Here is a 12,003-nt window from a genome sequence, read left to right as displayed (position 1 = left end):
TGGGTGGGGTTGGAGTGGCAGGGACAGGAGTCAGGGAGGCTCTCAGGATTGTTCTATCTGGGGGAGAAGCCTCCCGGTCCCAGGTCATGGCAGTAGAAATTGGCAGGGGAGTACTCTGCCTGTGGGTATTTTATCCTGTTCGCTGACTTTGGACCATTGGGAACCTGGGAATAGCTACAGCAGGCAGGCAGGGCACAACAGGCGTATTTGACGAGTCCGTGAGCACCAAAGTCAAGGTATTGGCTGGACTGCCCCCGTCGCTCTCCTGGGACGATGTTCTGTTGGCACCACACTCCCTGCTGCCAGAGCTGGTGAGGGCGTGGAGGCGACCCACCCAGTCTGTAGGCAATGGGCTGGGGGGCTGGTGTCCAGGGTGGCCTACATGACCCTGAGCTATGGGTGCCAGGACCAGCTCCAGCCTTCAGGCAAGCAAATCTGTGAACACATTTCCCCACCTCACCCCAGCTGGGCCTTCCTCCCCCTTCAGGGTCCTCCTGGGCCTCCATCTCCCTCCTGCTGAGCCCTGCTCTCCTCTCCTGCCCAGGGCAGCACAGACTCCCCCCACCCCACTTCAGACACTGTGTGGCCAGGGCACTGGGTGTGTGGGGGGAGGGGGCTGCAGGGGTGGGCGGGGCCTGCAAACAGGAACGCTGGGTGTTTCTCAGGGCTGCAAGGATGCTGATGAAAACCCCAGGATATTGAGTCATCGTGGTGGCCAGCTAATAGTGAGCTCCATCTCACTTTGCCCTGAACACTCCTGCAGGGGTAGAGAGACTGGAAACTTCTCTCAGGCCCATGGCCTAAGCAGCCCATGGAATCTCATAACCTGAGCTCTTCCTCTCCCCTCCTTTCTCTCCCTGCCTCCACTCTCCCTGCCTCCCTCCCTCCCTCCCTCTCGTCCTCTCCCTCTGCCTTCACCACAAACTGGGGGTCACCTGGAGAAGCCTCGGCTCCCTGCTCCCCGGCCTCCTCCCCCACAGTGTCTACCTTCCTGGCTGCAGCCTTGGGTGTGGAGTTTGTCCTGGGCCTGCTGGGGAACAGCTTGGCATTCTTCATCTTCTGCTTCCACACGCGGCCCTGGACGTCCAACACCGTGTTCCTGGTCAGCCTGGTCATTGCCGACTTTCTCCTGATCGTCAACCTGCCCCTTCGTGTGGACTACTACTTCCTGCACGAGATCTGGCGCTTTGGGGCCACTGTCTGCAAACTCAACCTCTTCATGCTGTCCACCAACCGCTCGGCCAGCGTGGTCTTCCTCACGGCCATCGCACTCAACCGCTACTTGAAGGTAGTATGGCCCCACCACGTGCTGAGCCGGGCTTCCGTGTGGGCAGCTGCCAGGGTGGCCGGGGGGCTCTGGGGAGGCATCCTGCTCCTCAACGGACACTTGCTCCTGACTGCCCACACCAACCACTCCTGCCTCAGTTACCAGCTGGGCACGAACACCTCGGCCTCACTCCGCTGGCACCAGGCACTGTTCGTGTTGGAATTCTTCCTGCCGCTGGCACTCATCCTCTTTGCCATCGTGAGCATCGGGCTCACCATCCGGCGCCGCAGCCTGAGTGGGCAGGCGGGCCCACGGAGGGCCGTGCGCATGTTGGCCGTGTTGGTGGCCGTCTACGTCATCTGCTTCCTGCCCAGTATCATCCTCGGCATGGCTTCCATGCTGGCCTTCCGCCTGCGCGCCTGCCACATCCTTAACATCTGCTCGCAGCTCTTCCACGGCTCCCTGGCCTTCACCTACCTCAACAGTGTCCTGGACCCTGTGCTCTACTGCTTCTCGAGCCCCAACTTCCTCCGTCAGGGCCGGGCACTGCTGGGCCTCAGCCGGAGCTGGCAGGGCTCAGGCAGCGACGAGAGTTCCTACCAGCCTTCCACTCGGCGCCGGGAGGCCTCTAGGAAGGCGAAGGCTACAGAGAAGCTACAGATGGAGGTCTCACTGGAGTCGTAAGGCCCCTCCCAGGACAGGGGGTTCACAGTGCTGTGGAAGTCAGGACGGCCAGGCTCCCACCTGGAGGGATAAGGTCACTCCCTGGACTATTGCCAGCTCAGGGCCTGTTGGGTGACAGGGAAAGGAAAGGGTCTTGACCTTACAGAGCAGTGTATCCTGGATGATGTCCCCAGAGCACAGGAGAGGGCACCATGGCAGGTGGAGACAGGCGGGGGCTGTGGCAGCTCCACCGCAGACAAAGGGCCACATAGCTGCCCAGTCCAGGGGCCAGAGTGTGATGATGGTGAGAACACAGGCCTTGCTTTAGAGATTGGGCCTCCGCATTTTCTCTTTTCTCATTTGTCCCTTCCAATGCTAATAAACTTCCTTTGGAAAATGCAAGCTTGCCTCGGCTGCTCTAAGGAAAACCCAGTGTCTTTGGGTCCATCTGGCCCTGGGGTCAGCAGGGTTCCAAGTGAGTGCCCTAAGATGAAGGGAAACTCAGGGGACACAGTGGGGAAGCCATCTGGGGCACCATCCTTCCACATTGCTCCTGGGGCTCTGGGATGTCCTTCAAGGCAGAACGCTTCTCCGGGTCACAGGAAGGGCAGCTTTGTCTGGATTCCCCGGAGACCCCTGCTCCTCTCTGGCCTTCAGCACTATTTCTGCAATCCTGGAGGTATCATGCAAGGCACCAAGGGCCCAGCCCTGCTCTCCCCTGGAACAACGAGGATATCTTCCACCTTGGAAGTTACCCACTTCATCCAGGTCAGGCTCCTAGCTCAGCTCAGGCTCCCTCTGCCCACCCTCACTGGCTTCCCTCAGCCCCAACTTTCCTTCCCTAGTCTTGGAACCTGTGGTTGGCTGCTACCCCGCCAGGACAGGGCCCAAGTGATGACAGGAGCCTCAGAGTCACCAGGGCCGGCTCAGAGGCCTTCTCCCAGAACCAAAGCCACCTTGCCCACCTCCATCCCTGGTTCTGCTCAGTACGCCTGTGGTCAGTGTCTGAAACCAGCTGGGCTAACCCATCCATTGGCCTGGGCCCCCCAGGCACAAAATGTATACCTGGCATGAATTAGGGTTTTGGGCGGGGAATGGGGGTTTGTCCACAAGGGAAGTCACTCTTTGGTAACTGCTTTTAGGACAAATTCCTAAAATAGTTATGCAGACCCAATCTGCATTTTCTACTCTTAGTCTCCTAACTGTACCCTAGGAAAGCAAGAAATTTTCTAATCTAGGTTGGGGGAGGGTGAGGCATGGCCTTCAAGGTTTCCAAAGGGCTACTTAGAGGTCAGTAGGGTCCCAAATACGCACCACCTGAACCCTGTGTGTCTCCAGCCCTCATTACCTCGGAACAACGAACACACATGCACCTCCCTGCTGAGGGGACAGAAGGGGCCGGAACTGGTTCTCCACTCATCACCTCCCCATGGGCCCCTGGACTTCTAGGGTCTGATGAATGGGACCAAATCCCCTCTCAATTTCCTTTGGAGTGTTAATCCAAGTCCAACCCTCTCATATCATAGACAGGGATATTCTCTCTCTGTTAAAAGTCTTCAGAAATGGAGGCCAAAACCTAGAAATCACTCATGCCTGGGGAAGGAGGCATCTAGGAGCAATGCAGATGTTGGGGTGGGAGATGGAGAACATGTCAGGTGGAGGGAGGTGGCCTAGGGGACAATAGGTTGGCTAGATACTGGAGCCGATCTCCCTGGTGTATCTCCAGCCCTCTTTCCTTTCCTGAAAAAGACCAGCTGCTCTCAGAAACCCACAGAGAAACAGAGAACTCAAACCAAGGGTGTGCTGCTTAGACCCCTACAAGATGGCTCCTTATGTGTCCCTGCCCTGCATGGCCCCCTGCTCCCTGTCTCCCTTCTTAAAGATTTTTTTTAATGTTTTATTTATTTCTAGGAGAGAGAGGGACAGCGTGAGCAGGGGAGGGTCAGAGAGAGAGGGAGACACAGACTCTGAAATAGGCTCCAGGCTCTGAGCTGGCAGTCAGCACAGAGCCCGACGCGGGGCTCGAACCCACGAACCGCGAGATCATGACCTAAGCGAAAGTCGGACGCTTAACCGACTAAGCCACCCAGGCGCCCCCTTGTCTCCCTTCTTATTGTTGCCTCTTTCACCCTCCTAGAGTCACTCCTAGGGACTCCCCACCTCTCCACCCTCTGCCATGGGAGAAGAATGGGTCAAGACTGACCCAACCCAACCTCAGCTTGAGATTTGTAATTGTCAAGTCAGACTGGAGGCTGGGGACTGAGCACTTTTCCATGGGGCCCCACTGCTAGGGTGCTAACACACACTGTATGCTGAACGCCAGGAACCTTCCCTCTAGTACCATCTCTTTCCAGGTTTGTACCTGCCTAGGCACAGGGATCTATGGGCAAGTGGGGCATCGTGTGTCATTTCCTCCCTCTTCTCTTTGCTGGCCCCTTTTCTACCCTTTCATGTCCTCCCACCCTCAGCAACTGGGCTCACTCGCCTTGCCCCCACCCCCTCTCATTTTAAGAGAGTAATCAAATGGTTCCCATGGCTTTCATGCAGTGCTTTCTCTCTCCTTTGAGGAGTCCTAGGGTAGAGACCAGTCAAGAGTTTGGGCCCACTCCCAACCCGCCCAGGATCCTCCCTGTCCCTCATCTTGACATTAAGGACTGTTTCCTCCCTGACAAACTGAGCCAGCCCACCTTTGACAAGGCCCTCTCTACCTGGTGTCCCAGGGAGAGAAGCAGAGTTGCCTCCACACTCCCTGCATGGAAGGCCTCCTTGGCCCTAGCCGTGGTCCTGAATTAATTCATTTGTGAAATGGGAAGAGTGGCTCTCATCCAACTCCAAGGGTTGGAGATGGAAACAAGTGACATGGCTGAGTGCTGAGTGAGGAAGGCAATTACTACACGGTGGGAGGGTGGGGGGGAAGGGGGCTAAGGAATGAAAAGGGATGGAGGAAGAGGAAGAGAGGAAGGCCAACTGTGTTGAACAGCATAAAACTACAGGTGGGAGGGCAGCACCCATGGTGGTATAAGGTTAGCTGGAGGAAGGCTGATTAAAAATCCCATTTCCTAGGGGCGCCTGGATGGCTCAGTCGGCTGGGTGTCTGACTTTGGCTCAGGTCATGATCTCATGATCTGTGGGTCTGAGCCCCACCAGGCTCTGTGCTGACAACTTGGAGCCTGGAGCCTGCTTTGGATCTCATGTCTCCTCTCTTTGCCACTCCCCACTTTGTGCTAATAAATAAATAAACTTAAAAAAAAAAAATCCCATTTCCTACATTTGGGTTCCAAATGGCATTTTGGTCCCTGGGGTGAGCTACACTATTCAGTGTGAATTTGGAGAAATGCCTTCTCTTCTTTCTCCTAATGTCCCCTGAAAGATGAGCAAATGGCATCCGTGACTTGACTCCGGGGACTTCCGTGCAGGGGGAGGGGAGGCAGGGCTGGGCTGATGGCCCATAGCCACTCATCACCCAGCGTTTACTGGCCTCCCACCAGGGGCCAGACACTAAGCTGGAGGCAGATAATCTGACTCTGACCTTGAGCCCCTCCAGGCCAAGCCTGGGAGAGGCTGACCTGCAAGTGGATCAAATGCAGCCCAAGCCAGATTAATCCAAGGTTTTGGAGGTAGCAAGTCATAGCCAGGAGCAGTCAGAAGAGCTAACTGCCTGGTGTAAACAAGGCAATGCATGTGAGCTGAATCCTGGAGGATAAGGCAAGCAGCAATGGGAATGGCATCGTTGGCACAGAGCTGGCATGCAAGGGAGGATGAAGTTGCTGAGGCAAAAGAGGAAGTGGCCTAGCAACAGATTTAGGGACAGGCATAAAGGTAGGCTGAGCCACATCACATTCAGAATGTGATCCAGAAGAAAGGGACCATTCATCCACACGGGACTCCACAGCTGCAAAGTCCCATGGCAGCAGGATCAAAAGTAGTCCCTGGCAGGAGCACGTCAGTTGAGGTTACAAAGCAAGTAAGCAGTAATTGTCAGGTTCCCCGTCTGCAAGATGCCTATTGAAACAATATGCCCTTTTAGAATTCATGTGGGTGGTGAATGATTTCTGTTTCTGGCAACCATTGGTCCTGACTAAAACATGCTTCACAAAGGGCCATAAATAGGTAATGAACATGTTTCTGCATTATAATTTGCTATGACCCCATTCCTATACTCCTGAAATTTAAGACAGCTACCATTTAAACAATCTAACCTTGATCTCTCACTTCATCTGGCTCACCCAAGTCAGTGAGACCAAAGTTGGGAAAGAATACACCCTGTCTCTACAAACGATGGTAGCAAGATAAGCCCACACATACTAGGACACTCCAAGTAGACTACCAGAACCATGGCTTCCACCCACAGAGGGTTCCAATGCTAAGTGGAGGGACCTGGAATTCATGAACAGGAAGGAAGGTCCTCATGGATACAAGTTCACAAATAATCTGGAGGTTGGAATTCATTCATCTCTAAGTCTTTATGTACTTATTGGAGGGGATAGTGGTATAGGATGTGCAAAGGGATTTCAAACTCTCACGACCCAGGGCAAGGGACCCCACCTACTGATTCTGGCCCAGCCAAGAGCCCCGCCATAGCCACAGCAATCACTTCAGGCCTGGGGGGAAGTTAACAGAAAAGGGCCACATGAATGCAAAGCCATCATCTCACCTCCTGGGCTAATGTCCATGTATGTGTCCCATCTCAGAACCCCAGCACAGTGCAGAGAACAGACAGTGGTGGCAGACTGCCTGCATTCTAGTCCTACTTATGCCACTTCCTGCTGTGAATTCTCTGTGCCTATTTCCTCACCTGTAAAAAGGGAATTACAGTACCCACCTCTTGGCACCGGGCATCTGTGAGATGATTGCTGGCATTACCACACTATCTTAGCTTTTACTTTCTGTGCCACTTCACGGAGTGGTTATCAGAATAAATATGAGAAATCAGCTGAAAACAAGTTGAAGAAATCCAAAGTTGCTTTTATTTTCTTTGTTGTTTTTGCTAACTCAAGAATGAACCGTGACAGTGGCTCAACTCTATAACCCACCCAGCTCAAGATTATTCTAGTGGTGGGGCCAAGAACAGATAGAAGATCTCCGCCCAACAGTGACCTCTTCTTAAAGCACAAGGACATCTTCCATAGGGCATCAACATGCACCTGTCATGTTGAATGTCAAAAATTGAACTAAAGCCTTCCTGGTCCTTCTACATTCTCAACCAGTAGTATTGCCTTCCGACGTTAAGGACTCTAGGTCTGATACGTGATAAGTGGAGGAAAGCTTCTGTTCACATTTTGAGGAAAGTGGTGCAGAAGAGTGGAGTTGAAGACCATGACTCTCTGGACTTCAACCACCTCCCTCTTTAGTCTATACCTCCAAAGTGAAATATTCTCACAATTCCTCTTTCCAGGTTTGGCTTTCTTCAAGGTGTACAACCAAAGCCTCAGGAAGTCATCCATGGGGAGCATATGATGGTTTACACAAATGCAGGACAATACATTAGTTTTTCCTTTGGTCCCAGCACACACTGGGCCAGCATCTTTCAGGAGCAACCCCTCCAGCATTGTCTAGGCTGCACTTCCAAGTCATGAATGGATTGTTCAGCATCTTCTGCTTGTTCTAAATGATTCCTAAAAGCTTCAGATAGTCTCACACAGTCTGACTGTCCTCGGTTCCTACTGGCGTGTTATCCTACCTATAAAGTTACCAAACCCCTGACCCATGGATGCTTCTTTCAGATTTCATATCTTCCTCAAACTTACTAAATAAATTTCCAAAAGCAGTTACCTACCAGCTAATGTAAGAATGAAGCCTAATATTGTGGAAATCACTGCTGAGACCAGCTCTGCAGGAGGTCAGGGAGGGAGGGCCTGGTTGTTCAAGAGGCTCTCTCCACGCCTATCGTAACGCCCCCTCCCTGCCCACAGCACTCCTTTCTGCTTTGTCTCAGACTCCTACACACTGTGTACTCCCTCCTGGCTGCCAGTGAGACTGGCAGGCGAGGCTGCTAGAAAATACGGGTGATCTGATTTGGATATATGCTGCACCATGGGTCAGGACCCTGGACCACAGCAATGGCATGTTGTGCGCCCTCCTGCCTACTGATACTGAACAGAGCCAGAGTCACATCTGGGTTGCTCTATTAGTGACACCTTGGCTGGAAACTTCTTAGAGTACAGAAGGGTTGAGGGCCTGGAGGATGGGTATGATGCCAAATCTAAAACTACCCTGGCATACAAGTATTGTGAGGATGTAAGGAGGGGCTCAGAACTTCATCTTCAGTGATCATTCTCCAGGGCTCAGGCTAGTACCAAGAGCCTCACACAGCAGAGTCAATGTCAATAACCTTCCCACTACTAAGCAAGAAGACAAGAAGTTGCCTGGAATGGAAACAGAAACACTAAAGCACTGCCTTCATTATCTTGATGCTTAAGCTTCCTGGGACGGCCAGGCCAAGATGTTAACTTAGCCAGTTATCCCTGTTTCACTTCCAAGCACTGGAGATAGAAATTTCAGGGATTGGGGTTTCTTCCCTGTGACTTGGCAAATTATTCTTCTCATCTCCACGTTGAACCAACAGTTCCTTAGGTACTAGGTGCAAAGTCTCAAGCCCCAATCATTTTCTCCACAGGACTCACTGGCATATCCTTCAAACCACTTCATTTCTCCCATTCCTCTTTTTCAGCCTTTCTGGACCTGCAGGTTTTCTGCACACAGGAACTGCCCGAAGCATGATGAAAAAAAGAAAGGGGCCAGCTTTCACCTCCTGGCCAACTTCTGCTCCCCGCCATCGACGGTGGCCAAAGGGACGGAAAGGTGAAAGCCCAGTCCTCTTTGCCCTATCATGGGTTTGAATTTAGGAGGTCCCAGGTCTCAGCTGGCTAATTCAGTATCTGATGTGGTTCTTAAGAGGAACTGTACTCACCCATGGCTGCTCAGTGAAAGTAACAGTGATGTCCAAAACCAGCCCTCTGGCACTTCACAAATGTCAATGGGCCAGGATGATCCCTGTCCTCAGCAAAAGGCTCTCAATCCCAACTCCTGAACAGCCCCAGACCATGCAGATGTCTTCTCCCAACTTGGCACGGGGGCAGCACAGACTTCCAAACGGAACTTCTTTATTAAATGCAGTGAGCCGTACAACACTGCTACTTGGGTCAAGTCGCAGCTAACGCTGGAGAAGTGCCTCTGATCCATGCACAGCCAGATCTTCTGAGGAACCCGGGGATTCTGGGAACCAGACCCATAGATGCCAGAGGACATCTTTGTCTCCCTTTGCTGGTGCCATATCACCTAGCCTAATGGTTTCACAAGACCAGAGGCCCATTCTGAAGACAGTTGGCAGGGAGGCAAAAATGGCGGTCTTCAGAGGTCTCAGACAAGTGGACAGCTCAGCAGGACAGCACGTGTGTGCCCAGCGCTCACTGTGCAGCAGCCATCACCAGCTTGGTGAAGGAGGATATATCACACGGCATCTTCAGGGCCCTGGAGGCAGACGCTATGGCAGGAGAGGGAGGGAACAAGCGTCAAAACTTTGCCAGGTTAACACACCCAGACCCTGAGAATTTATTCCAAAGAAGTCATTCTCAATGGAGAAAAAGCTGGATGTATACGGGCATGTGTTCTAGCCTCCAAGTGGTTACTAGAATGTGGACTCTGCAGTTAAGAGACCCACCTCAACCACTTTTTAGTGCAAGTGATGAATGCTAAGTCTCTTCTTCCTCATCTGTAAGACACAACAACAGCGCCATCTCCCCAGAGATGTTATGAGATTAAACCAGACAATCTGAATAAAGAACCTTGAGTATAACAAAAATTCAACTACAAAGGTTTTCTCTTATTATTATGCATAAAGGCAGGAAGAGAATGCAGGGAAAAGGAAAGAGTAAATTGTTAAGGATGATAGTTGGAGGAAGTTTTCCATGGCTGTTCTGACAAAATCAGTTTTTTAGGTCTTGCCCATTTTTTAGTTGTTATGGAGGATGCCACAAATTTCTGAGCCCTGTAGCTTAGGAAGAAAAAAGCAATGTAGAAAGAGTTGGCCTTTTTTCACCACGGTTTTCCTCACTTTTCTAGAGTTCATCTTTGCAAAACTCCTAAGAGGTCTCTAAGAATGCAGAAAAAAGGGGGAAATGGGAGGGCAGAGGAGAGGGTAAACAAAGAAGGGTTTGACAATCAAAACTTAAAAGGATCTGCCTACAGGTGCTCACCCTGCCTAAAGGCAGGGCTGTGCAGAGGATTACTCTGTCCTGATTAGAGAGTCTACTCTCCCAGGGGCTACTGCGAGGGTTGCAGGGATGCCCCCTGGCTGGGCAGACCACCATGTGGCCAGAGAGGAGAAAGACCTTATAACCACAGGAAAGGAGTCCATTCTCAGGACTCTGAGGCCAGGCACAACACAGTCTCTGTCTCTCCTCTTCCTCTGAAGGCTTTTCAGCTGTAAAGGGTATATAAAAGTATGGGCGCATGGGTGGCTCAGATGGTTAAGTGTCTAATTTCAGCACAGTTCATTATCTCATGGCTTCTAAGATTGAGCCCCGCATCAGGCTCTCTGCTGTCAGCATGGAGCCTGCTTTAGATCGTCTGCCCCCCTCCCTTTCTGTCCCTCCCCCACTGGTTCTCTTTCTCTGTCTCTCAAAAAAAATAAACTTGAAAAAAAAAAAAAAAAAAGAGTACATAAGAGTCCAGTTCCATAAAAAAAACACAGTAAATATTCATCGGTGCCAGAAACAAAACAGATAATTAAGTGTTTGCACAGACCTTAGAGAAGTCTAGCCAGTGTTTATAATCTTTCTTTCTCATTCTATTCATAAATATATTATGAAACTCAAAACTAGAAAAGGATTATTTTTTCAAATGTAAACACCATTATCACACATTAAACAGTTAATAATCCCTTAATATCAACTATTACCCAGTGTTCAAATTTCCAATTGTCTCATAAATCATCATAAATGGGTGGTTTCTCAACCTTTAAAAATTCAACTTCCCAAAGTCTGAGGAGATTCTGAGATACCCCCTATTAATCAATCCTACCACAATAATCACTAATTTAGACCTACTAGGCCACATAAGAAAACCAAAACCCAGAGAAGTTAGGTGATTTTTAAAAAAATTTTTTTAGTGTTTATTTTTTGAGAGATAGAGAGACAGAAAGAGATAGAGATAGAGACAGAGAGGGAGACACAGAATCTGAAGCAGGCTCTAGGCTCCAAGCTGTCAGCACAGCCTGACGTGGGGCTCGAACCCACAAGCAATGAGATCATGACCTGAGCCGAAGTCAGCTGCCCAGCCGACTGAGCCACCCAGGCGCCGCAAGAAGTTAAGTGATTTGCTCAGAATCACACAGCTGGCTGAAGACCTGACCCACAGCCCACTGCTTTCTCTGATATCACACAGTCTGGCCATGTGAACACTGAGGTAATCATTAGAAGTTCTCAAGGCAACAATCTTAATCTAATAATGCACCCTTTCTCTATAAGAAAAGAATCACCACTAAAACCCTCCTAGTAATTATACACTCATTTTACTGAGATAAAAACTAAGCTCTCAGGTTAATACTATTAGGTAGACATCAGATCTTGATCTTTATTCTGTGCTTCAATTTAGCCATGGAAAATGATTCTCAATGAGCTCGATCTAGCCTGTTCTCAACACTAACTAGCTCCCCCAGGCTGCAGCAAGCTGAAGAGGACCACTAATAGAGGAGGAGGTATTACATGGTGAGGACATGCATTCTAGCTGGGTTTCGGTATGGTATCAAAAAAGTTAAGACTGCCTGATAACAGACCCAAATGATTTTATAGATAATTTCTATCATACTATCAAGGAACTTATAATTTCTGTGCAATATGAATGTTTTTAGAATAGAAGGGCGCCTGGGTGGCTCAGTTGGTTAAGCATCTGACTTCGGCTCAAGTCATGATCTCATTGTTCATGGGTTCGAGCCCCACATCCAGCTCTGTGCTGACAGCTCAGAGTTTGGAGCCTACTTTGGATTCTGTGTCTCCCTTTCTGCCCACTCCTGCTCAAGCTCTCTCAAAAATAAACATTTAAAAACAATTTTTAAAAGAATAGGAAAAAACATG

General features: G+C 50.5%; 2 protein-coding genes across 6 annotated transcripts in view; one reads left to right on the top strand and one right to left on the bottom strand.

The window, feature by feature from the left end:
• Positions 1-761: 761 nt before the first annotated feature.
• Positions 762-2,233, top strand: OXER1 (oxoeicosanoid receptor 1). The gene has a single exon (XM_077749343.1). It carries the CDS (start codon positions 812-814, stop codon positions 1,949-1,951), a length of 1,140 nt encoding a protein of 379 aa, XP_077605469.1. The 5' UTR covers positions 762-811; the 3' UTR covers positions 1,952-2,233.
• A 4,641-nt stretch (positions 2,234-6,874) lies between these two features.
• The window catches only part of KANSL3 (KAT8 regulatory NSL complex subunit 3), a 40,727-nt gene continuing 35,598 nt past the window's right edge, over positions 6,875-12,003 (bottom strand). For all 5 annotated transcript variants that reach the window (XM_077749220.1, XM_077749215.1, XM_077749216.1 and 2 more), the window contains one exon: positions 6,875-9,413. In XM_077749220.1, coding sequence (XP_077605346.1) covers positions 9,393-9,413 — 21 coding nt within the window. In that variant the 3' untranslated portion in view covers positions 6,875-9,392. The remainder of the gene's footprint in view (positions 9,414-12,003) is intronic.

This window comes from Crocuta crocuta, unplaced genomic scaffold (assembly GCF_008692635.1).
Source record: "Crocuta crocuta isolate KB4526 unplaced genomic scaffold, BGI_CrCroc_1.0 scaffold118, whole genome shotgun sequence".
Lineage (NCBI taxonomy): Eukaryota > Metazoa > Chordata > Mammalia > Carnivora > Hyaenidae > Crocuta > Crocuta crocuta.
Note: the sequence above shows the minus strand (reverse complement) of the source record. Positions and strands in the feature narration are given on the sequence as shown.